This window comes from Narcine bancroftii, chromosome 3 (genome assembly GCF_036971445.1).
Source record: "Narcine bancroftii isolate sNarBan1 chromosome 3, sNarBan1.hap1, whole genome shotgun sequence".
In the NCBI taxonomy this organism is placed as follows: Eukaryota; Metazoa; Chordata; class Chondrichthyes; order Torpediniformes; family Narcinidae; genus Narcine; species Narcine bancroftii.
The window spans coordinates 250,945,209-250,972,133 of record NC_091471.1 but is presented as its reverse complement, the minus strand read 5'-3'; the positions used below and the strand labels follow the sequence as shown (position 1 = coordinate 250,972,133).

General features: G+C 47.2%; 1 protein-coding gene and 1 long non-coding RNA gene across 6 annotated transcripts in view; one reads left to right on the top strand and one right to left on the bottom strand.

The window, feature by feature from the left end:
• mcoln1a (mucolipin TRP cation channel 1a) overlaps window positions 1–26,925 on the bottom strand; it is a 75,486-nt gene that overhangs the window by 12,260 nt on the left and 36,301 nt on the right. For all 5 annotated transcript variants that reach the window (XM_069927566.1, XM_069927568.1, XM_069927563.1 and 2 more), the window contains 10 exons: window positions 21,580–21,747; window positions 17,846–18,005; window positions 16,802–16,865; window positions 12,457–12,553; window positions 11,174–11,273; window positions 8,957–9,066; window positions 7,654–7,803; window positions 3,808–3,909; window positions 2,381–2,503; window positions 721–927 (listed from right to left, as the gene is read on the bottom strand). In XM_069927566.1, the coding sequence (XP_069783667.1) occupies window positions 721–927; window positions 2,381–2,503; window positions 3,808–3,909; window positions 7,654–7,803; window positions 8,957–9,066; window positions 11,174–11,273; window positions 12,457–12,553; window positions 16,802–16,865; window positions 17,846–18,005; window positions 21,580–21,747 (1,281 nt within the window). The remainder of the gene's footprint in view (window positions 1–720; window positions 928–2,380; window positions 2,504–3,807; window positions 3,910–7,653; window positions 7,804–8,956; window positions 9,067–11,173; window positions 11,274–12,456; window positions 12,554–16,801; window positions 16,866–17,845; window positions 18,006–21,579; window positions 21,748–26,925) is intronic.
• On the top strand, window positions 8,346–16,790 carry LOC138758535 (uncharacterized). Its single transcript, XR_011354325.1, has 2 exons — window positions 8,346–9,085; window positions 16,450–16,790. It is a non-coding gene; the product is annotated as an uncharacterized lncRNA (long non-coding RNA).

The window sequence follows — 26,925 nt, the reverse complement described above, 5'->3', positions numbered from 1 at the left end:
ACAGGCACCTGAATAACCATGCAAAGATACAGCCCCAATGCAGAAAATGGGGTTCATGCAGAAGGGCAGAAGGGTCAATATGGACCTGCTGGGCCAAAGGGCCAGTTTCCTGACAACTCCTCCAGACTCCTCCTTCACTGAGCAAGAATGATCCAGAAATTCTTTACTTCCCTTTTAGTCATTCCTTTCTTTGCCCTCCGTGATGTTCCTGTATTTGCCCTCCCACCTCCATTTCCTCCTGAGCTCCACCTTGGGGCTCCCCCACAGAGCTCCACCTTGGGGCTCCCCCACAGAGCTCCACCTTGGGGCTCCCCCACAGAGCTCCACCTTGGGGCTCCCCCACAGAGCTCCACCTTGGGGCTCCCCCACAGAGCTCCACCTTGGGGCTCCCCCACAGAGCTCCACCTTGGGGCTCCCCCACAGAGCTCCACCTTGGGGCTCCCCCATAGAGCTCCACCTTGGGGCTCCCCCACAGAGTTCCACCTTGGGGCTCCCCCACAGAGCTCCACAATGGGGCTCCCCCATAGAGCTCCACAATGGGGCTCCCCCACAGAGCTCCACCTTGGGGTTCCCCCACAGAGCTCCACCTTGGGGCTCCCCCACAGAGCTCCACCTTGGGGCTCCCCCACAGAGCTCCACCTTGGGGCTCCCCCACAGAGCTCCACCTTGGGGCTCCCCCACACTCCCCACAGGTTTATCCTCTGCCGTTCTGATACAAACCTTGATGGCTTCGTAGGAGCCAGTGATGAGGGCGATGAAGAGGCTGAGAATCATATAGATGAAGAGGCTGATGAAGGTGTACAGGTATACCTGGCTGAACAACCAAACCAGCGTGCTCTTCTGCCGCATGTGAGAGAAGGTCACAAACATGTCGTCCCCATTGATGAGTGAAAACAAACACTCAGAGACCATCGAGAGTGTACGGAACTGTAACGCAACAGAGAGAGACATGAGCTATCTGACCTCCAGTATGACTGGGTTAACACTCCCTACCCCAACAACAGGCCATGCAACACATCAGCCTGAGAGGAGGGAGAGGGGGCTGGCAGGAGGGAGAGGGGGCTGGCAGGAGGGAGAGGGGGCTGGCAGGAGGGAGAGGGGGCTGGCAGGAGGGAGAGGGGGCTGGCAGGAGGGAGAGGGGGCTGGCAGGAGGGAGAGGGGGCTGGCAGGAGGGAGAGGGGGCTGGCAGGAGGGAGAGGGGGCTGGCAGGAGGGAGAGGGGGCTGGCAGGAGGGAGAGGGGGCTGGCAGGAGGGAGAGGGGGCTGGCAGGAGGGAGAGGGGGCTGGCAGGAGGGAGAGGGGGCTGGCAGGAGGGAGAGGGGGCTGGCAGGAGGGAGAGGGGGGCTGGCAGGAGGGAGAGGGGGGCTGGCAGGAGGGAGAGGGGGGCTGGCAGGAGGGAGAGGGGGGCTGGCAGGAGGGAGAGGGGGGGCTGGCAGGAGGGAGAGGGGGGGCTGGCAGGAGGGAGAGGGGGGGCTGGCAGGAGGGAGAGGGGGGGCTGGCAGGAGGGAGAGGGGGGGCTGGCAGGAGGGAGAGGGGGGGCTGGCAGGAGGGAGAGGGGGGGCTGGCAGGAGGGAGAGGGGGGGCTGGCAGGAGGGAGAGGGGGGGCTGGCAGGAGGGAGAGGGGGTTGAAAGGAGGGCCAGTTTCTGGAAACTCCACATCATGTCATGGAAAGAGACAAGGCGTTGTAGATGGTAAGAGTTTGGATCTTCCTCCAGGTAGAGTCGGTGGCAAATCCAATATTGGCATTCCTTTCTCGAGAAATAGCTTACAAGAGCAGGGATGTAATGTTGAGACTCTATAAAGCATTAGTGAATCTTCACGTGAAGTACTGTGTGCAGTTTTGGTGCCTTATTTGAGAAAAGATATACAGGCATTGGAGAAGGTTCAGAGAATATTTACCAGAATGATACTTAGAATGAAAAGGTTAGCATATGAAGAATGATCGTTGGCCCTTGGACTGTACTCGTTGGAGTACAGAACAATAAGTGGGGAACTCAGAGGCATTTCAAATGCTGAAAGGCCTGGACAGAGTAAATGTGGTAAGGATGTTTCCCATGGGATGGGATTCTTGGACAAGAAGAAATAACTTCAGGATAAAAGAACATTAATTTAAAACAGAAATGCCAAAATATTTCTTTAATCTGAGGGTCGTGAATCTGTGGAACTTGTTACCACAGGCAGCTGTACTTAAGACAGAGATTGGCAGGTATTTGATTAGTTAGGTCATCAAGGGTTACGGGGAGAAAGCCAGGGAGAGGGGCTGAGTGGGAGGATGGATCAGCTCATGATTGGAATGTCAGACAAATGGGCCTATTTCTGCTCCTATATCCTGTGATCTTGTGACACTCTGAGCTCAGCCACAGAGCGTAACCCAACGTACCTTCTCATGATAAGGCCCCAGCACAATCCAGCCACAGAAGCAGTAACCCATGTAGATCACAGCGACACAGCAGCAAAATCTGATCACGTTTGGGAAAGACGCTCGCAAAGTCACAATGAGGATCTACAATAAAAACAGTGATTTATAGTAACCAGGGAACGGAAAACATCCAAAGTTACACACAGGAAAAGGCCATTCGGCCCACATTATCTATGCAAACCAATTCCATTTGGCTGCTCATGACCCACATCCTCATGTTTCAATTCAAATGCTTCTTCGTTTAAACCTTCATTTACAAGGTGGACGGAGCTAGGGCCTTCTCTCTGGAGCAACGAAGGATGGGGGGGGGGGGAATTGAGTTCAAGAGCAGCACTATAAAATTCTACATTGATCACACTTGGAGTTTTTTAGTCGATTCTGGTCGCCTCATTTCAGAAAGGATGAGAATGCTTTGGGGAAGGTGTAAAGGGGATTTACCAGGATGTTGCCTGGATTGGAGAATGTGTCTTATGAAGCAAGGTTGACAGAGCTAGGGTTTCTCTATTTGGAGCAACAAATGATTTGAGGAGACTTATTAGAGATGTATAAGATTATGAGGGGCCTAGATAGGGTGGACAGCCAGAACCTTTTACTGAGACAAGATGCCAGAGGACATCTGTTTAAGGTGAGTAGAGGAAAGTTTTGGGGAGATGTCAGGGGTAAGTTTTTTTTACACAGAAAGCGGTGGGTGTCTAGAATTCACTGCCGGGGTTAAAGTGGGGGGGGGGGGGGAGTGGTGGTTAGTGACGCCACTACAACATGGCAGCCACTGAAACCAACTCTCGTGAGTACACTTTGTCACCATTTATTTTTCTCTCTACTGCCACCCTGAGTCTGGCCAGAAAATTACTGCACTGGCTTCTTCATTAAACTTTGCAGCAATTGAATAACAACAAGACTGAAGGTTTGGAACGCCCCTCTATTTCCTCACCACCCCCTTGGATCTTTCTGTCGCCCACAGGGATTTGGGAATCGCTACTGTAAAGCAATGTAAATTGTCGAGATGAAGTATGACAGGCAAATGCAGTTAAGGCATGGCCCCGGCACAGTCACAGAGCTAGAGCACAAGGACATGCCTTTTGGCCCAAGATGTCTGTGGGACTCATCCTCTTTACCTGCAGCCAACCCTCTGTTCCTGCCCAAGTTAGTTAGTGACCCACTTCCTCCCACTTCCACTAGAAGCTTGTTCTTTACACCAGCCACCCTCGATGTCAGAAAGTCCCTTTAAATCTATAACCCTTTTCCCCCACCCACCCTTAAACATGCCTCCTAATTTTAAGCTCCTTACTCTGGGGAAAAAAGATTAAACAACAGAAAAAAATGAGCTGTAAAACAGTGTTTATACCAGACAGCGAAGATCGAGACCATTTCACACCTCTCTTACTTACGTTGTATTTCTGAAAGAAACTCAAATAGCGAATCACTCCAACCCAAACTAACAGAGTTGAGGTTCCCAGTAGAATACTGCACAGGTCATATGAAGCAATGTTCTGAAAAACAAGCCAAACCATTTGGATTAAAACGATGTTTCATGACGCAAGAACTGTTACATGAGAAGTTTTTCCAGACTGATGTTTCACTGGCTCACAATTGTAAACCATTAGGATTCTGCCTGGAGTGTTCAGCACACAGAGTGGGACAAGGCAGATTCTTTTCACTGGTGCCCTGGACTTTATTTATCCCCCAATCAACAACTGCAGAGAGATCACTTGGCTTTTACTGCACTGTTAATTTTGACCCCAAGATTTCCTCACTTGTCAGGAAGGTGCACTCCCTGAGAAGACCAAGGCGGCCAAGGCTACCGGCCACCGTCCTGTCTACCTTCTACAGGAGCCCTATCGAGAGTGTCCTGGTCGGCTGCATCACAGTGTGGTACAGCTGCTGTGTGGTAGGGATAGCCAAACATTTTTGGTTGCGGGCCACATACAGAAAAATAAGAAGTGACGGGCCAAACAATATTAAGCCCGGCAGTTTTCAACTTGTTAAACTGCAAGAAAAACGGTATGTTTAGTCCAGAAAACCCCTGTGCCATCAAAAATTAATTTTCTATTAATAAATATATCACACGACTGAACAGTTTGTCTGTTGACTTTACATTTTTCAATGTGCTCACATATTACAATAGACATTTCTGTATCTGCTGCTCTTTAATTTAAATACCATAAAACACTTTTTAAAAAACTCTTTAAAACTACAGCAGCGGCATCTAGTGTTGAAAGGAAGAAGTGCACTGTGCATTGTTAGAGTTTCTAGGCTCTTACAGGCTACTTAAAAATGGACAACGGGGCGCAGTTGGCCCACATGCCAGTGTGAAGCACTGGATCAAAGATCAATCCACAGGACCATAAGAGTGGCAGAGAGAATCCCTCCTCTCCACCCATCAGTGATCTACTGAGATCTGTGTCTGAAGAAGCCATGCAAAATCGCCGAGGACCCCTTCCACTTCGCATGCAGCATCTTTCAGCTCCTCCCATCAAGAAAGAGATACAGGAGGATCAGAGCCAGCCCACCAGGCTGAGCAACAGCTGTTTTCCATGGACAGTGAGACTACTGAATGATTGATGAACTTTTAATACAAACCCTCCGAGACTCTACTCTTTATTTAACAATATTTATTTTCATATACGTATATATCCATATGGATCGTTTGTCTGTATGTGTGCTATGTCTGGTTGTGTGCTTGCGTGTTTTTGCACAGTGGACTGGCGAACGCTGTTTTGTCAGCGTTACTGATATAATTGGATGATGATAAACGAAATAAAAGGTGGTGCTATGTTTCTGCAAAACACTAATGATGAAACTAACACAACTTTATATGTTGCATTTAGTTTTTACTGCAGAAGCTTGAAAGATGCTTTGGGATGGCATGCCTTGATTTCTTGATGTCAGTGATGAATAGTCAGTGCTCCACTCGTTCTTCTGAACAACATTTACATCATATCGCTTGGTACTTAACCCCTACTGGATCACCCAATAAACTCCAATGTTGTCCAGGACTGAAAATCCTGGTTTCAACCTGAAATGCATCCAAGGAATTTTACTATCCAGCAGAAAGGACTCTCACCTGCTAATCACCCTCATCCAAGATATCCCCACACTTCACTGAAGCACCAGTCACAATTATCATCCAGGGCTTCAAATGCCCAGGTTAGTTCAAGCAATGAAGCCAAGTGATCCTGGCTTACATTCTTGAGCAGACGGAGGGGCACCAGGCATCTCAATCCAAGCCTGGCTGTTGGCAGGGTGCCAGGAGATGTAGCCCCATTAGTCGGTGCTCCGCTCACACCAGACCTTCTGGCAGAGTTCCACAACACAGCTGTAACATTCCACACTTCAAAACACGGCACTGTGGGCCCATGCTGCTCTGGACTTGGAGGGCACTGAGTTTAGCCAAACTCTCACTGAAAGGATAGCCTGAAGGTAAACTTGTAGGTTGAGTCAGTGGTGAAGAAGGCAAATGCAATTTGAAGGGGAACAGAATCTAAGAGTAGGGATGAGACGTTGAGGCTTTTATAAGGCACTGATGAGACCTCAGTTGGAGTATTGGGAGCAGTTTTGCGCTCCTCATTGAAAGGATGTGCTGACGTTGGAGAGGGTTCAGAGAAATTTCACAAGGGTGATTCTGGGAATAAAAGGGTTATCATATGAGGAATCTTTAACAGCTCTTGCCCTGAGAATGAGAGAGGATCTCAGTGAAACATTGGGTGTTAAAAGGCATGGACAGAGTATATGTAGAAAGGTTGTTTTCCATAGTGGGAGTCGAGGACAAGAGGGCACAACTTCAGGGTTAGAACAGAGGAACTTCTTCAGCCAGAACGGGATGAATCTGTGAAATTTGTTGCCACAGGTGGTTGTGGAGACCAAATCATTGGGTATATTTAAGGCAGAGGTTCTTGATGAGCAAGGGTATCAAATGTAATGGGGAGAGACCAGGCAGTGGGTCTGAGTGACAGACTCGATAAGCTGAATAGCCTATTTTTGCTCCTACGTCCTTATGATTTTATGAAGTGTGGGAAAACTCCACTAAGTCATAACACAGAGTGGACTACCAGAGTTCACAAAAATCTAACTGAGTTACCAGCAAGCCTGGCCTTTCATTCCAGTCCATTCCCTCCTACCTTGACACATTGCTACAGACACAAAGTTGTGGTGTATCTGGAAGCCTGGATGTTGAACAAACCCCATCATGCAGCTCGTGGACTTTCACCCTAAATCCGGTCTCTGTCATGGTGGCTGTGAGATTCCCAGCCTGTTGTAAAGGCCCAACTGCTTTCCCCATTCTGCAGGGAAGGGAAGGTCTGGCCCTGCCCCAGTCCATTCAAATTCAACTTCATTACCATCTGACTGTACATATGCAACCCTACAAAACTGCATTCCTCTGGACCACGGTGCAATCACACATGCACACATGTGCACATACACACCCACAGTAATCATGTAAAGATACAATTTTAAACAAGTATGAATATTTATATACATATTTATAACTAGTTCCATGATGCTTCAGTCCCTCAGCAATCTCCAGCTGGCACAGCACCCAATCTCCAGCTGGCACAGCACCCAATCTCCAGCTGGCACAGCACCCAATCTCCAGCTGGCACAGCACCCAATCTCCAGCTGGCACAGCACCCAATCTCCAGCTGGCACAGCACCCAATCTCCAGCTGGCACAGCACCCAATCTCCAGCTGGCACAGCACCCAATCTCCAGCTGGCACAGCACCCAATCTCCAGCTGGCACAGCACCCAATCTCCAGCTGGCACAGCACCCAATCTCCAGCAAGGGCATTAACCTGGTACCTGCTGCCATCTCATCATGTGTGCTCTTGCACTGCCCTCGTGCCCATGTGCACTACCCTCAAGCGCATGCACACTACCCTCAGATACACTACCCTCAGCACCTGCACGCACCACTCTCAAAAGTACCCAGGCAGGCCCCATCTCATGCAGCACACACTCACACATTTCCTTTGTCGACACACTAACTCACACCCAAATGTGGCCGGCACAGCCCCTCAGCAACACAAGCTCCACACCCATCGCACCCTCAGCTGGACCTGGAATACATCCTCACCCCGGCTCAGAGGGCAGGGACCATACAGCTCCTGCGACATTGTGCATGACTCACGGAGCCAGCTGCGAGGGTACTCCTCTCCTCAGCAGCTACTGACAACAGTGTCTGCACACAGAGGATGGCCACTAGCTCGGAGACAGGCAGTGAAAGGTTCTCCCGTACCTTGGATTCGATACTGATCTTCAAGATGGTGCCCAGAAAGGTGAGGACATCACTGATTATCAGCAGCACGTACCAACCGTTGACAAACTCCATACGCGTACCGATCGACACATCCCTCTTGTACTTCAGCTGGAAGAACTTCCCAAACTCCTGGATAAAGGACAGAGGATTACAGGATCCTTCAAGGTTGACATTCAGAAATCTCATGGCAAGTCACCGTCATTGTCCCTGGGGGCACGGGTTTCAACACAGTTCTGAAAGAATAGGATGGTTGACTTGTTCCTGTGGTGAGGGTCCGGGGTCCCTGCAATCGAATGGCGGGAAGTGGGTTGTCTCAGTCATTTGGTCACATCCTATCAGAGAAAGAACCTCTGTTCCATCCTTCCCCCACTAGCAGAAACCTCTCGCCCAGTTCCAGTGAAGGATCTCTGACCTAAAATGATGAGCCCTCAGACACTGCCTTACCTGCCGAGTACTTCAGCAGTTTATCATTCAGATTTGCAGTTTTGAAATTCACCCTCAAGAAAAAAAAAACCCAAAATTTTCTCACATGGGCAGCACAGTTATTGCAGCGCCAGTGACCCGGACTGGAATCCGCCATTGTCTGTGAGGAGTTGAATGTTCATCCTGAGTCTGCTTGGGTTTCCTTTGGGTGCTCTGGTTTCCACCCACCCTTCAAAACACTTGGGGGTTATAGGTCATTTGAGCGTAATTGGGCAGCACAGGGTCGAGGCCAACAGGGCCTGTGTTGTATGTCACACAACTGATCCCCTCTTATCTATTCTGTTTTGTTGCAGCCCCACAAAGAATCTCAAACAGATTCACAACACTTGAGTTCTCTTTCACAGGTCCCTGTTTACTGTTGGTTCAGTCCATATCTGCTGTGCCTCTTGATGAAGGAAATGGATGGCAGCATTTTCTTCTCACTGTGAGGTCGGATGAACCCACCTCTGTGAGGTCAGACATATGCATCTCCAGTCCCTACTTTCCTGCATCCATGAGGTCAGATTGATATATCTCTGGTCCCCACATTCCTGTCTTTGTGAGGTCAGACTGACGCATCTCCCATCCCCACTTTCCTCACCGGGAGGTCGGATTAACATATCTCCAGCTCCCCATTGCTGAAAAGATGGGTGGGCTTCAGGGTTTCCTGCCTTCCAAAATGCTGGAGGATGACAATGTATCTACCATCCAGAGGCAGTACTCCCAAAAAGCTGGGAGGAGGGATTAAAGCAGGGTGGGGTCGGAGCACCTGTCCTGCAGCGCCATTGGTCTTGGAGGTAGTAGGACCTTGTGTACTCACGTTCTGCAACCGGATTCCCTGGATGATTGACCTCATGCACAGCACGAAGGACAGCATACACAATAGAATGACCAGAATGTCAAAGGTCAGGAGGCCACTCTCAGTTATGCCTGTACATGGAGTGGAGGGGTAAGTGGGAGAGGGGTGAAGATGGAAGGGGATAGGGGAGAGGGGTGAAGATGGAAGGGGATAGGGGAGAGGGGAGAGAGAAAGGGGGTGAAGGGGAGAATGAGGGGGAAGGGAGAAGGGAAATGGGATGGGGAGGGGACGGCAATTGGACGAAGGGGGAGGGAAGGAAGGGGTGGAATGGAAAGGGGAGGGGAAGATAAAGGGGGGAGGGGAAGAGAGGAAGAAGCAAGGGGAAGGAAATGAGGAGGAGGGAATGGGCGAAAGGAAAGGAGGAAATGGGTGGAGGGGAAGGAAAAAGGGAGTAGGGAGGGAAGGGAGGAGGGGGAAGGAGGAAAGGGAAAGGAGAGGAAGGAGGGAGGGAAGGGGATAGAGAATGGGAAGGAGGAGGAAGGGAAGGGAGGTGGAAGGGGGAGCGGGGAGGTGGAAAGGGGAGCGGGGAGGTGGAAGGGGGAGCGGGGAGGTGGAAGGGGGAGCGGGGAGGTGGAAGGGGGAGCGGGGAGGTGGAAGGGGGAGCGGGGAGGTGGAAGGGGGAGCGGGGAGGTGGAAGGGGGAGCGGGGAGGTGGAAGGGGGAGCGGGGAGGTGGAAGGGGGAGCGGGGAGGTGGAAGGGGGAGCGGGGAGGTGGAAGGGGGAGCGGGGAGGTGGAAGGGGGAGCGGGGAGGTGGAAGGGGGAGCGGGGAGGTGGAAGGGGGAGCGGGGAGGTGGAAGGGGGAGCGGGAAGGTGGAAGGGGGAGCGGGGAGGTGGAAGGGGGAGCGGGGAGGTGGAAGGGGGAGCGGGGAGGTGGAAGGGGGAGCGGGGAGGTGGAAGGGGGAGCGGGGAGGTGGAAGGGGGAGCGGGGAGGTGGAAGGGGGAGCGGGGAGGTGGAAGGGGGAGCGGGGAGGTGGAAGGGGGAGCGGGGAGGTGGAAGGGGGAGCGGGGAGGTGGAAGGGGGAGCGGGGAGGTGGAAGGGGGAGCGGGGAGGTGGAAGGGGGAGCGGGGAGGTGGAAGGGGGAGCGGGGAGGTGGAAGGGGGAGCGGGGAGGTGGAAGGGGGAGCGGGGAGGTGGAAGGGGGAGCGGGGAGGTGGAAGGGGGAGCGGGGAGGTGGAAGGGGGAGCGGGGAGGTGGAAGGGGGAGCGGGGAGGTGGAAGGGGGAGCGGGGAGGTGGAAGGGGGAGCGGGGAGGTGGAAGGGGGAGCGGGGAGGTGGAAGGGGGAGCGGGGAGGTGGAAGGGGGAGCGGGGAGGTGGAAGGGGGAGCGGGGAGGTGGAAGGGGGAACGGGGAGGTGGAAGGGGGAGCGGGGAGATGGAAGGGGGAGCGGGGAGGTGGAAGGGGGAGGATGCGAAGTGGGAGAGGGGTGGTTATGGGGGAGAGAGGAGGTTATGGGGGAGAAATAAACATTATTCAGAAAACATTTCGTGAGCAGATGAACCCAATGAACAGATCAGAGAGTGGACTGGGGCTGCATCCCAACTCCCCCGTCAAGCATTCCGATGGGTCAGGCAATGTCCAAACACCGGGCAATAGGAGGGTTGGTTTTGTCCCGCCCTCTCCATCACTCCTTATGGGTGAAGGCCTGATCCAGTCCCCAACCTGGCCCCTCCCCAGGACAGTGATCCCTCCCTCATTCTCCCCGAGACAGTGACCCCTCCCCTAATCTCCCCAAGACAGTGAACACTCCCCCACTCCCCCCGGGACAGTGAACCCTACCCCACTTGCCCCAGGACAGTGATCCCCTCTCCCCACTCTCCCCTGGCACAAAGGGCCAGAGCCAGGCTATTATGACCCTAGGCAAGCCCAACTACTTGCACCTTCCAAAAAAAAATTCCAACTTCAACTTTTATAGAAAAATGAAAAGCACAAAACTGCTTAATTTATTTTAAATTGAAAGAATAAGTAATACATCAATTTTTGATCATCTTTCTCAAATACAAAAGAAGTGATTCTAAACCTCATACATTTACCACATTGCTGCCTTAAAAAAAATTCTATTGCCCCAATCTATTTGTCTGTCAAGGCCAACACCAATCCAAACCCAAGCTCACTCACCCCAAGGACTGAGACCATTTGCCATTGACAGAATTTTGATGACAGAGATGACTTGTATGCTCACCATACTGATAATTGCTGGGCTCGGCACACTCGCTGATGACCACCTTGTTTTCCAGGCTGATCCTTACCTGTCCGCTGTGCACCTTGTTATCGAACAGGATCTGCAAAGAAATTAAAATCACAACCCTTCTTCCTGCCGCTTTCATTTCCTGCAGCAACTGCCCAGCTCATCTTCCCAAAGCACAACCTCTCCTGGGATTCCAAACAAGTCTGTGGTTTGCAGCTTTACCCACACCCGTCCATTTTCCCACATTCCCACAGGGCAGGGCAAATCACCTCCTTGAGTCTTCTGCAGGACCCTTTCACTCCCACCATCACACCTCAAGGGACCTTTCATTCCCACCGTTACAGCCCCAGGGCCCTCTCACCTCTACTGTCACAGCCCCAGGGCCCTCTCACCTCTACTGTCACAGCCCCAGGGCCCTCTCACCTCCAGCGTCCTCTCACCTCCACCGTCACAGCCCCAGGGCCCTCTCACCTCCAGCGTCCTCTCACCTCCACCGTCACAGCCCCAGGGCCCTCTCACCTCCAGCGTCCTCTCACCTCCACCGTCACAGCCCCAGGGCCCTCTCACCCTCACCATCTCAGCCCCAAGGCCCTCTCACCCTCACCATCTCAGCCCCAGGGCCCTCTCACCCTCTCAGCCCCAGGGCCCTCTCACCCTCACCATCTCAGCCCCAGGGCCCTCTCACCCTCACCATCTCAGCCCCAGGGCCCTCTCACCCCAACCGTCACAGCCCCAGGGCCCTCTCACCCCAACCGTCACAGTCCCAGGGCCCTCTCACCTCTACCGTCACAGCCCCAGGGCCCTCTCACCCCAACCGTCACAGCCCCAGGGCCCTCTCACCCCCAGCGTCCTCTCATTCCTACCGTCACAGCCCCAGGGCCCTCTCACCCTCACCATCTCAGCCCCAGGACCCTCTCATCCCCAGCATCTCAGCCCCAGGGCCCTCTCACCCCCAGCGTCACAGTCCCAGGGCCCTCTCACCCCCACTGTCACAGCCACAGGATTCTGATTCATAAACAGTTCATTTCCAAGTCTAGCTACTGTGGATTCCTGTTTCACTGGCGCCCCAATCCTTGCAGTGGGCACAGGTTGTGGTTTGTGCAGTGCCAAGAAAGCCAGTTGGGTTGCATGTCGGGAGAATTAGAGTCCGTTCAGGATTAATTCCTGCATCACCAGCGATCTGAACCATGAACGCCTGGTCTTACCACTGACAACAAAAAATACCCTGGTCATTTGAATACCCAGTTATATAAAAAAAGTTTGAAGACAGCACTTACGAAAATGTGAAATGTGTAGCAGTCTGGAATTTCATGTTTGATGATTGTCTGAATGTTAATGGCCTTCAGTTTAAATCTTATGGAAACATCTATAAGCCTGAGAACACAAGCAGAAAAGGATTTAGGAGACTGTCTTCAAATGTGGTCCATTTCTTTAACACCAGCTGTGGCTCAGTCAACAGAATGGGTGGCATAGCAGTTAGCACAACACCTTTGCAGAGCTGGCGATCGGGACCGGGGTTCAAATCCTGCGCTGTCTTTAAATAGTTTTTATGGAGCCCCCTGAGAAAACCCACGCAGACACGGGAGAATGTACAAACTCCTTACCGACTGCACCAGATTCGATCCTGATCACTGGCGCTGTATTTGCGCTAACCATTCCGCCCTCCAACAATTCTGTGTTTTTACCAGAATGTTGTCTGGTTTCGAGGGAGTGAGTCGTGAGGAGAGAATGGATAAATTTGGGTTGTTGGAAACGTTGGAGGCTCAGGGGAGATCTGAGAAACCCTCAAAATCATGAGTCATTGTCAGAATCTTCATCCCAAAGTAAACAAATCAGATACCAGAGAACATGGATCAAGATGCGAGAAAGGAAGTTTCAGGGGGTATATTCGGGACAAAGAGGTGAGTGACTGGAACGGGCTGCAAAGGTTGGAAACAGATAAAACAGTAGCATTTAAGGCAGCAGTTCTCAACCTTTTTTTCCCCACTTCACATACCATCTTAAGTAATCCCTTACAGAGCACCTATGGTAAAGGGGATATCTATCAGGTGCAGGCAGCAGAGTTTTACTTCGATTTGGCAGAGAAGTGTAGGCCAAAGGGTGTGTTCCTGCAGTGTTCTGATGTATATTACTAAGAGTTAAAATTAGTTCTGCTTCAATGGAAAGCCACAATAGATTATATCATTTAGTCAGATGAGGTACTGGGGAATAATTAGTGAAGCAAAAATAGAACCCTCCCCAGTGCCTTACTTTTCATAGATTAGTCACATGGTGAAAATGTTAGCAGTCAAGCTATTTAAGCAATTTTCTCCAGGAAATTATCAGATCACTCCATGAGACTTGCATCCAGATTCCACGTGCAATAGCAACTCTGAACTTAACGCCATAAAATGTTCTGAGACACTTCTTTGACAATAGAATGTTGAACTGTACAGCAGAGAAACAGGCCCTTCGGCCCACAATATAGGGGCTGAGTACAATTTCCAAATAGAATTACTCCCATCTGCCTGCACACGACTCTCCACTTCTGTCAACCACCTCCTGGCAATCCAGGTACCAAGCAAGCTCGGTTAAAAAAAATCTTCATCATAAATCATTAAACCTTCCATCCCTCATCTCAAAGCTCTGCCCAGTGTTTGTCATTTCCACCCTAGGAAAAAGACCAACGATCTATCCTATCTGAACCTCTCTCAACTTGTTCTCAGACTCCAGTTATTCAAAGAAAATAATCAACACAAAGCTGATATCCCAAATCCTGGAGAAAGGAACTCCAGATGTTAATTTTCAAATTTATTGTCAGAGTACATATATGACATTGCATACAACCCTGAGATTCTTTTTCCTGCGGGCAAGGCAGAATTACCACTTTTTGTTTGTGCAAAAAAACTGTATTAAACATACACATGTAAACCAATAAAGAAATGTAAACAAAATGTGCAATACAGAGAGAAAAAGTAAAAGTCCTTAAATGATTCCTTGACTGAGTTTGTTGTTAAGGAGTCTGATGGAGGAGGGGTAGCAGTTGTTCCTGAATCTGGTGGTGTGAGTCTCATGGGACCTCTACCTCTTTCCTGATGGCACCAGTGAGAACAGAGCGTATGCTGGATGATGTTGCAGGCTTGAAATGGACAACTGCGGGGACCTTGGAAGGTGTTGGTCTGGGAATGATTATAGAGAAAGGGGTGAAGTTGTGGAGGAATTTGAAGTTCAATACAGAGTACATACATGATATCACATACAACCTTGAGATACTTCAACTGCAGGCCAGGCAGAATTTCTACTCATCAGTAGTATAAAAAAACTGTACGAAAGATCATTGGGGTTTCTGCAGCCCACAGAAGGTAAACAAGGGTTACAAAGCCAAGGTCTTACTTAAACAAATGTTAATGCAATAAGCAGGGGGAGGCTGGGTCTAAATTGAAGCAAAGGATAATGCAGTGTCCATCAATTCCACAGGGTAAACATACTGTGATATCGGCTCATCCATGGCAAAGCACAGCTGTTAAGATGGTGTTACTATTTGATTTGCCTTCTTCATACCACCTCCAGCACACTATCTCCTGCTCATTGAGTCCCACTTAGGACTGTGACATCCAGAGGTCGAAGCTCTGAGATGGGAGAATGGTGAGATCTGGAGGTCAATTGTTGCTGGAATGGTTCACAAGGGTCCAGCCATTCATGACACTGTTGAACTGATCACTACCTCATCAACTTATCTGGCCCCAAGATACCTACCTTAGACTCTCCCCATCATTGAGAACATCTAACAGGGAGCGCTGCCATCGGAGAGCCGCAGCAATCAAGGACCCACCCCACCCAGTTCACGTTCTGTTCATGATGCTGCCATCAGAAAAGAGGTGTATGCCACTAGACTCACACCACCAGCTTCAAGAACAGTGGCCCCCCCACTCCACCGTCAGACTCCTCAACGACAAACCCAATCAGGGACTTTGAAAATTTTTATATTTAGACATACAGCACGGTAACAGGACATTTCGGCCCACGAGTCCGTGCCGACCAATTTACACCCCAGTAACCTACATCTCCGGAATGTTTCAAATTTTCTTTTGTACTTTGTTCTTTTCTCTCTATATTGCACAGTAATTTTGTTTGCATTTCTTTATTTGTTTACATTGTGTTGGTATCTTCTTGAGTACAGTTTTTTGAACTGTCAATTAGTGGTAGTTCTGTCTGGCCTGCAGGAGAGAAGAATCTCAGAATTGGATGTACTCTGACAATCAATCTGAACTAAAAATGTTTAAAAAAAAGTTCAAGGACCCCACAAAGCTAGCTCTTCTTAAACAGCACCTCACAAACAACCTGTCAACTCCCAGCCACACTGCATCTATATCTAAAGTCAAGCATGGTGTGCATCTGTCAAGACTCGAGCTCTCACCAAGAACAACAGGATTGGCTTGACTGACAACAACCAACATGACCCAGGGGTTAATAAATGCAACCATACAACACACCCACATTAGAACCTTCTGCATGCTTTGTGGGAAACAGTGCTGCCTATTGAGCAGATCATCTGGAACTGGGAGATGACCCGAAGACAGAAAACAGGAGGTTTAAAATGTCAGAAGTACAGTCAGTGGCACCTAGAGTCCCAGCCCAGAGACAGCTAAAGGTAGAGGAAGCAGATGTCCTCACACAACAGTTAATGTTGAGACAGCCGAGGTCAATATGTACCCTCCAGGAAAGCAAACATTGAACTCAGCCCAATCCCAGACCTTCCTTCATTTACTCACTGAACCAAAATGTCACCATCTTATCAGTTTTGACTAGATTCCTCCACACCTGACCACGGGAATGCCCTCGATGCATAGTCCAATGCTAGCAGTATCACTCCCTCCCTGCCCCTTCCTTTGATTTCAAACTCATTCCAATCACAAGCCACAAGTGACAGTTTCTCAAGTCATTCTGTCCATAATGCCCCCATTTGAGGCCATTCAATCCATCAAGTTTATGCCAGCTCATATGGCAATCTTGTTCTCATTTTCCCTCTAACTTATTCTTGCCACATTCTTCCCCAGATTTCACTGCTCACCTAAATACAGTAAAATCCCCAATATCCAGCATCTATAGAGATTGGTAGATGCCAAATAAGTGAAATTTCCGGTTGCTTGAGATTGCATGTTGTGTGATGGGCGAACTAACTGCAAGGGGTCACCAATTTTAAACTTTTGTGATTTTTTACCTATTTATCTTCCGCAATTTTTTTTCCCAGTTGCTTAAATTCCAGATAACAGGGATTTTACTTCATTCAGGGCAACTTGCAGTGGTAATCAACCTGCCAACCAACCTACAGGATGTCTTGCTGGAGGAAACCCACATAGAACATGCAAACTCCGCACAGACAGCAGCTGATGTCAGGATTGAACCCAGGTCTCAGGAAATGCAGAATCACTGCTCCACTGACAATTAATCAGCTCTCAGATGCGACTATGCTCCTCTCTCAAAGCCTCAACGTCTTTCCAATTGTGCACAGAATAACATTGCACATTGTCGTTGAGGTGTTTTACAGCGGTGTCTCATTAAGGGAGCTACATATTCAGAATAACCAATCAAATTGCATCAATAATAGTAACAAATCTTATTTTAAAGATAAGATGGCATTACTTGTCAAATTTCAGTGAGATGTTCCTGTAACCGTCTTTCTCTGTGGGGCTCACACTCACACACTCTGGAAGAAGGAGAGAGAATTATCTTGGAGAAGAGCAAGCCATTATAGTCACAGACACAGCTACATACCCTGCTATTCATTCAACATGGGCTTGATCTGAAGCTTGATTCTGATCATAACCCAGCTTAAGGTTACAAGATGAAACCACGTGAGGCAATAATAACGGTTTCCTCAGGTACAAGTCCAGCTGGGTTCGTGGAGACCGTGCTGAAATGATATTTGAAGGGAACCATTCTGGACGTGATCCAAACACACACAGTGGACAGAGGGTCTGGGTTTTAACAAAGATCCTATTTGACCATAAAACTGCCAGTGGCTCAGCTTGGGTTTCTGTTGATTGGAAGCCTCTAACCTCTCCAGATATTATTGCTAAAATGAGTGCCTTAGTTGCATTTTGGCAAGAGCTGCACATTAAAATCCTCCCCAAACCCCTTTGGCAGTCCGCACTCTCCCCCAGCACCCTCCAACCACCAGGAGCTGAGAAAGTGGGATGGCTATGTGTGGCATTGGACCTTGCCAGAGAAAGCAATGTTGGTAGGTTGGAGGGGAAGGAAGGAGGAGGAAGAGAGAGAGTGGGAAGGGAGGGGGGGTAGGAGGCAGGGGTGTGGGGTGGGGGAGAGGGAAGGGACATACTGGGAGAAAAAAAAATCTAAAACACTAATATAGTTGGCTAACAGCAATGGGCTCAGCACCGAACCCTGTAAATGGAGCAGACAGTGGTTTATTTTAAAATCCTGCAGCTATGGGGTATGGGCCCAAGATGCCGAAACCTATGTTCAGATCACAGCAATTTGGAACGCATTCACCCTCCCATTGTTGCATCATGGCCACAGGAGATGGAGCATGCCATGCTAAATCCATTCTGTTGAGTTACATGGCAGCTCCTTGAGTTCCAAATTGACCTCTTTGCTTCACTGCACTAATGAAAAAAATTGTTGTCAGTGTAATTAGTAGTGAATTTGCAGCAAGCGGTCACCCACCTGTTATCACCTGTGGGTTGATGTCGAAGGTGGCATTTCCAGGATAGATGCTACCATTCTTATAAGAGCGCTGGCAGAGCTGTAGACCAGTCCGATTCCCCTCACCGCCTTCAAACACGTAGGCATATTGTCCCAAAGACACATTTAGCAGCACCAGGTACTAAAGGTTGGGTAAAGAGGTGGGGATGGGTGCAAATACAATTTAACGTCATGGAGTCACCAGTAAGGACAGAACCAAGCAGAAGGAATGACATGCAGATTCTGCAGATATGGAAAGATATTCTCCCAAGTCTTGAAGCTCTGTCTCCTGGTCCTAGTTCAGTGGAAACAATCTCCCTGATTCGATATTCTCTAATCTATTTTTTTTAAATTTAGACATAACAGCATGGTAACAAATCCTCTGGCCCATGAACCAACAGACACAGATAGAACATAAAAACCCCTTATAGACAGCACCAGATTTGAATCCCAATTGCTGAATGCTGTAACAACATTGCGCTAACTCCTCAGCTAAATGTGTTGCCTTTTCATAATTTTATGGTTTTTTCAGATTCCCCGCTCATCCTCTAAATTCCATTGAGTATGTTCCAGGCGACTCAATCTCTCCTCATAAGGTGACCCCTTTATTTCCAGGATCACCCTGGTGAACCTCCTTTGTACTGCCTCCAAACACAACATATTCTTTCTCCAGCAAGGAGACCTGAATTGCACAGTTCTCCAGGTTGGGCCTCTCCAGTCCCACATACAGTAGCAGAAAGACCTCCCCTTTCTTAAATTCATGTAATGGAGGCCAACATCCCATTTGCCTCTTTTTTTTGGCAGTCAAATATTTGCTTTATTAGTGCACTTCAGAAATAAGCACAGTATATTGTCATACATAGCTACACTTTTGTATTTTTCAGGTCCAGTATTTTTTCAAGATTCTGGATAAATGACAAGGCATAAATTTTAATTTCCAGAGAAGTCCCACAAGAATGGGTTCTTAAGATTTATTTTTTACAATGCTTTAAATCAGGTGAGGAGCACTGTTCTCCAAACAAGTTTACAGATGTTACATTGCATTTTAACATGAACATCCAATGGCATTGGCTTACTTCAAATAAAGATTTTACCAGTGACTTTGGTATCTTTTATACATTACACTTTGCAGAAAAATTGTACAACTGCATATACAAAATCTTTCACCATAGTTAAATAATTTAGACATGACATGGTGGCTCCAGTAAACAACCTTTAACTAATCAAAGTAGCTTAACAACCAAACCCAAATCTCAACTTAGTTTTGTTTCAGCCTGTATCATAAATGGAATAAAACCCATCACCCTGCACTAATGTTGCCAAAAGAAAAAGCATATTCTCCTACCCATCCAACCTCCTGACAAAAAGAAAGAGTGCAGTGTGTTCATACACATGGGCATAACAGAAAAGGAAGTACCATTGCAATTTTAAGAGTATTTACAACTTGGAAAGCAAAGTTTGCTTTAAAAACTGCAACATGGCTTGAAAGACCAGTGAATGCACTACAGTACTGTACACAAACCCACACGAGGCACATTTGCCTCTTGATCACCTGCTGCACCTGCAAGCGAGCTATTTGTGCAAGCACCACCAGGCCTGTGCAAAGAAGTCCCCCTAATGCACAAGCACTTCTAGGTCTTCCTCCACACAACATACTGCAGTCTGCCATCATTTAAAAAGTAGTCCCATATATTATTTTTCTTTCCAAAATGGATAATATAACATTTACTAACATTATACTCCAACTGCCAGACCCTTGCTCTCTCACTTAACCTCTCTATCGCTCTCTGCAGACTCGACATTATTAATTTTATCAGCAAACTGTGATATGCTGCACTCATGTCCCCTTTTACAAGTAATAAAGGCACAAGTTATGGGACCCCTAGAGCACCCCACTCATCACTGAGTGCTAATCAGAGAAACACCCAACTCTCTGCCTTCTCTTGGTTTCCCAATTCTCTCTCAGTATTAATACCATCCCCAACGCCAAGGCATCCTTATCTTATGGGCAAGTTTTTCGTGTGGCACCTTACTGAACGGCTCTGGAAACCAAGTCCCTTCTGCCTCTTGGCATCAGGAAGAGTCTTGCTCACTTCAAAGACATAACCCACAAGACCCCAATTCCTGTCTCTGCCACATGAAAATAACTGAAACAATTTTCCCTTCCCAGCTCTAGACATTCTCTCTGGCCAAGACTCGCTGTGGTGATTAAACAAGCTCTAATCAAAAAGGATCATGTCAAGGACAAAGTCTACATACTAAAATGATCATTTCACCTCAGAAGTCGTAATGCAGGTCGAGTACCCTTTATCTGAAATTCATGGGTCCATAAGTGTTTCTGATTTTGGATTTTTTTCAGATTTTGGAATAATGTGTTTAATAATGTTTTGTACTTAGCAAAAAAAAAATCCCTACTTACAAAGGAAGATAAATCCAGCACCAAATATTAGAAATTCTGCTGGATGGCAAAAGACACAGTGTATATGCACATAGGTCTGGCAGTGACGATGGATGGTAACAAACTGGCGCCCGCTTCTGATGTCATATCAGCGCTCAAAAAGTTTAGGATTTTGGAGCATTTCGGAACTTCAAGTACCCCTTACCTGGCTTTTGAAAGTTTATTTTAAATGAATCTTATTGGTAGAATATGCCATTATAAAAAGAATTAAGCCTTGTCCAGCTAGTACAAAGTTGTAAGTTGTGGTTCAGTTCAATCATTACCCTCACTTTGGAAACCTTTGGGTTCAAAGTTCACATTTATTGTTAGTGAACATACAAGTTAACCAAATGGCAGCGCACCCAGAGTTAATGTAACGGTAGCACTACCACTGGTGTAGACCCGGGAAAGCAGAGACACAGCACTGCTCCAAAGGGTTCATCCACCCAGTTGTAATATCAGCGGCTCAGTATAACCTAACAAAACAGGGTTCTCTGGTCCACAGTGCAAAAGACGCAGAAACACAACCAGACATAACGCACATATGGACAAGCAATTCATATGCAGGACAAGTGTTCAAATATACAAATAAAGCAATAAATATTAGTGTGAGCAGCTCTGTGGTAACACCCTTGGGCTGCAGGGGACTCAGGTGGAATACGAGGTGTGCTCCCCCAGCTTGCATCGTGCCAGGCCCTGACAGTGGAGGTCAAGGATGGACAGGACAGTGGGAACAGGAAGGGGAGTTGTAATGCCATGAAACAGGACCTCTGTAGGATCCTGCAGGGTATAAATTGGCTGGTGAGCATCCGACATGACCACTCAGCAGAACCACGTCAACGCCTGCAAAGTACAATGAAGGGCCCCAAAAAGCAATGGATGTTCTTTCAACTGGTGATGAAATCCAATGCAATATTTATTCAGCAGACAAAGAATTGCTGGGGGAACTCAGCAGGTCAGGCAGCATCCATGGGTAGAAGTGGTCAACATTTGGGGTTTTGATAAAGGGTCTAGACCCAAAACGTGGCCTGGCCATTTCCACCCAGAGATGCTGCCTAACCTGCTGAGTTCCTCCAATTCCATTTCTGCTCAAGATTCCAGCATCTGCGGCCATTGTGCTTCTGTAATATTTCATCAGATGGGGCTCCAAGTGACAACAGCAAGTGAGTCATCGCAAGTACGTGTTGTCATCTCATACTGCAATCAAAGGCAAGATAGAGAGAGAGCAGGCTGGTCCAAATCCCAACAGGGTGACCCAAATGGAAATAAAGCAACCAACCTGTTCAACTGTGTAGAAAATAGAGTCGTAAACTTGGGTCTGTGTATACACGGCATAGGAGCCATCTGAATCCTCCGTGTAGTCCTTCAAGAATAGGTGCTTAAAGGTCATTGTGTTTTCCTCTGTAAAATCCACCACCATCTGGTTACTCAGCCCAAAATGGATCAGCTGAGGGAAACAGAAAAGAGGCATCAGTTTCTGAACAGGAATTGACTGCTGGTGACTGACTGCGTTGGCTGTGTGTTTGCTTTCCACAGAACCCTGCTGCAGTGAAGCCTTGTGGAGCAGGAGGGTCAAGCTGGATGGCAAACTTCCAAACCCGTCAACACCTGGAGTGAGGCTTAAATAAAATATTTTAAAAAACACCTGGAGTGAGTACAAGACATTAACCCTTTGGACTCAGGCCATTTTTAATCTTTCATAACATACACTCTGGACTGAGTCCATGGGTAAACTACATTTCAAACATTAGTATGAACCAGCTGGTGGTTGGATACAAAACCAGTCCCAGAAAACCAGGACACGCTGTACATGTGCTTATTGGTAGACCCTGGATACCAGGACACGTAGTACATGAGCTTATTGGTAGACCCTGTAAACCAGGACACGATGTACATGTGCTTATGGTAGTTCCGGAAAACTGGGACATGAAGTATATGTGCTCGTTGGCAGTCTCTGAAACCGGGACATGAAGTCTAAAAGGTTAAGGACTGCAGCACAATGCAGAGTAAGTTTTAACAACATTGCTCGACTTACTGATCCTCATTGTAAAGTTGTGAATGCAGCTCAAGTCCATCAGTAGAGAATGGCACAGCAGCCAGGTCTCTGGCACAGAGTATGGCTCTGTGGCTCAGAAGGGAGAGAGATGCAGAGCGATAATTATAGGGGATTCATTTGTCAGGGAAACAGACAGGCGATTCTATGGATGAGATCAAGACTCCTAGATGTGCTGTCTCCCAGGTATCAGGGTCAGAAATATCTCAGATTAGGGAAGGGTTTAAACTAGCAAGGGAATGGGAACCAGAGTGTGAGATCAGTTGATGAAACAGTTGGTGGAAAGGTAGATTCTATGGGTAGTGAAACTCTGAGGAAGGACAAGCAGTGGATGGAGCAGAAATATAGAAAGTTGTATGGGTTGGAATGTGTGTACTTTTGTGCAAGAAGTGGGGTGCCACAGTTGGCATAGCAGCACAACGCCTTTACAGCACCAGTGATCAGGACCGTAGGGGTGGGGAGTGGCATTGCTAATCCGGGATGGCATCACAGCTGATGAAGAAGGATTTTGTACTGAGTCAGACACAGGAAGGGAGTAATCCATCTACTGGGAGTAGGCTATAGACCACTAGGACATTGACGAGCAGATAAGATGACAGATTTTTGGAGAGGTGCAAAAATAACAATGTTATTGGCATGTGTGACTTCAACTTCCCAAATGTTGATTGGCACCTCCTTAGTACGAAAGATTCAGATGGGGAAGAATTTGTCAGGTGTGTCCAAGAAGAATTCCTGCCATAGCAAGTGGAGAAGCTGACTAGAGGAGGGGCCATACTGGATCTAGTACTGGGTAATGAACATGATCAGGTGACTGACCTCTCAGTGGGGGAATATTTCGGAGACCACAACTCCCTGGTCTGCTATGGACAAGGATAGGACAAAAAGTGTTTAATTGGGGAAGGACTAATTGGGATTGGGCAGGAACTGGGGAGAGTAAATTGGGAACAGATGTTCTCGGGAAAATGCATTGCAGAAGGGTCCTGGATAGGTTTGTCCCACTGAGTCAGGAAAAAGAAGTAAGTCAAGGAGCCATGGGTGACAAAACAGATTGGACATCTAGTCAAGAGAAAGAAGGAAACTTGCATAAGGTTTTGGAAGCAGAAGTCAGACAGAACCCAGGTACCCAGGAATGAACTTAGGAGAGTTGGAAGGGGGCATGAGAAGACCTTGGTTGGTAGGATTAACCTTAAGGCATTCTATACGAATGTGAACAGAAGGATGACTGGAGTGCGGGTAGGATTATGAAGGGATAAGGGAGGGTGGGGAGGGGGGAATCATGTACTTTGATGCAGAAGAGGTAGAGAGGTCCTTAATGAATACTTTCATTCAGTGATCATCAAGTAGAGGGTGGGGAGTCATGTGATGGAGTAGTGGCCAGTAGGAGAATACCAGCCCTCTCCAGAAAAGAAGGAAAAAAGTGAAGAAAAAGCAAAGCCCCAGACACACAAATCACAACAAATAAAAAATAAAGGTGTGGAGAAAATGGCACCAAAGAAATAAAATCCAAAAACAACGGGAAGAAGAAAGAAAGATGCTGGAAGAGAAAGGTGAAGGCCTTACCTGCACGAAAAAGCAGGGACCCATCGTGGAAAGAGGAGCCCACTCCCCAAGGTCAGTGGAGACCCCACAGGGTCGCGACCCACGAACCGCAGGACTGCAAAAACGGCTCACGGAGCCAAAAGGGGTGCGCAACTGCGCATATGCGAGGAATCGTGCATGCGCGATGCGCATGACAAGGACAACACCGACGGGAGGGGGGACCAGCTGTGGAGTTTCACTCCACAGCACGAACAGCTGAGAGAGACCTGACAGCAGGGCTCCCAGCTGGAAGATAAATAAAACAACAGGAACGGGAGGGGTGAGAATGAAAAAAGGAAACTAGAGATACAACAGATAACCAACCCAGAAGAAGAGGACCAACATCAAGACACCATGGAAAAAAAATACCCAACAAACTGAGACAAGCAGCTCAACAAGAAAGTCAGTAGAGACACAGATACAAGGAAGAGAAATAGAAGACACAAACCCAAGCACAGACACAGAAGAAGGAGAACACCACTCTCTGCACAGAGGAATAGGAGGTAAAATGAATGGACAGTACATAGATTTTAAAAAATTTCAAGAAGAAATGAAAGCATTAAAAGAATGGCTGACACTAGAATTTAGTGAAATGAAAGGAAAAATTAAAAGTACAGAAGAAAAATTGAGTAGAATAGAGCTGGTCATAGCAGATGTAGGGGAAAGATTAGAAAATGTGGAAGAAAGTGTAATGGCAGTAGAAATGGAAGTGAATGACTTAAAAAGAAAATTGGAAGAAAGTGACAAAAAAGTTAAAGAAACACAGGAGTTGTTAGCTCAGAAGATGGATATAATGGAAAACTATAGTAGGCGAAACAATATAAAGATAGTGGGCCTAAAGGAAGATGAAGAAGGCAAAGATATGAAAGAATTTATAAAAGAATGGATCCCAAAAGACCTGGGATTGCCAGAAATGCAGGAAGGAATGGAAATAGAAAGGGCACATAGAACATTAGCTCCGAAACCACAGTCACAACAAAAACCAAGATCCGTTTTAGTAAAATTCCTGAGATACACAAGAGAAAATATATTGGAGAGGGCAAGGAACAAAATTAGAGAAGACAAAAAACCATTGGAATACAAAGGTCAAAAAATTTTTTTCTACCCAGACATAAGTTTTGAGCTCCTGAAGAAAAGGAAGGAGTTTAACGCAGCGGTGCTTAAAATAGTTATCCCAGGGCAGCAAAACAGACTGTTCTCGGATCCGGAGAAAGCACGAGAATTTGCAGAACCCCTGCAAGACAGAAAAAGAGATGAAGAGATGTAACAAGAACAAAGAACGACGACAAACTACCTATAAAGAAGTAAAAATAATTTACAAGTAAGAACTAAAGGATGGAAGAAAAGGGAAGTAAGGGAGAAGGGGGGGGGGGGAAGAGGAGGGGTTAAAAAATAAATTTAAAAAACATAAAAAGAAAAAGAGAAGAAATGAGGGGGAGCTTTGTTGTAATGTGAAGATAAAAGTCTTTTCTGGAGAAGGTTGGGTGGGAGAGAATAACAGTCACAGCGAAATCAGTTGACACTTGCGAATGGGTTCGCAGTCCGAATGGAGAGGGAAGTTGTGGTTGCCCAGCAAGGGACAAGGGGCGACTCAGAGATGGGGAGGACACTTGGGGTTAAGGGAATTTTAGATGTAGGAATGGTTGAAATATTTTATGTTTTAGAAGTGTTGTCATACAGTGCATTAAAAAAAAAACTGAGAAATGGAAATGGGGAAAAGGGGAAAGGTGGTGGTGAGGAAGCAGAAATGAGATGAAATGGCCATGCTGAATTATATGACTATAAATATTAAAGGGAATATATACAAATCAAAAGGAAGAGGCTATTAAATTTACTGAAAAAAATAAAAAAATTGATATAGCATTCATGCAGGAAACTCTTCTAACTGAAGTGGAACACAATAAATTAAGGAGAGACTGGGTAGGGCACGTAACTGCAGCATCATATAACTCAAAAGCCAGAGGTGTAGCTATATTAATCAATAAAAATGTACCAATCAAAATTGAGGAGGAAATAATAGATCCAGCAGGGAGATGTGTAGTGATAAAGTGTCAGATATATTCAGAATTTTGGAATTTGCTCAATATATATGCACCTAATGAAGAGGATCAAAAGTTTATGCAAGATATTTTTTTGAAGATTGTAGATACGCAGGGGAATATATTGATAGGAGGGGACTTTAACCTTAATTTGGATTCAAAGATGGATAAAATTGGACAAAAGACTAGCAGAAAGAAAAAAGTAGCCAAATTTATGGTTAAATCAATGCAGGAAATGCAACTCTTTGATATATGGAGGAGACAACACCCAAAGGAGAAGGAATACTCATATTATTCGAGTAGACATAAAGCATACTCAAGGATTGACCTGTTCCTGTTGTCAGCCCATATCCAAGGGAGAGTTAGGAAAACGGAATATAAAGCTAGATTGTTATCGGATCACTCACCCCTGTTATTAGCAATAGAGCAAGAGGACATCCCACCAAGAACGTATAGATGGAGGTTAAACTCCATGCTACTTAAAAGACAAGATTTTAGAGAATTCATTGAGCACCAAATTAAAATGTACTTTGAAATAAATACGGAATCAGTGAAAGATAAATTTATATTATGGGATGCAATGAAAGCCTTCATCAGAGGGCAGATAATAAGTTATGTAACTAAGATGAAGAAGGACTACAATCGGGAAATAGAATAGCTGGAAAGGGAAATGGTAAGTATAGAAAAAGAACTAGCAACAAGGGAAGATATAACAAAAAGAGAATTGGCGGACAAAAAAATAAAATACCAAGGAGAGGGTGAATGTGAGGTTAGTATAGAACAGGCAAATATTCTGGAGTATGTCAAGGTTAAGAAAATGGACCTTCTGAAAAACACTCAAATGGATATGTCCCTGGAGCCAGATAGGCAGTACCCCAGATAACTACAGGAAGTGAGGGAAAAGATTGCTAGGGTGTTAGTGATGGCCTTTGCACCATTCTTTCCCACAGTGGAG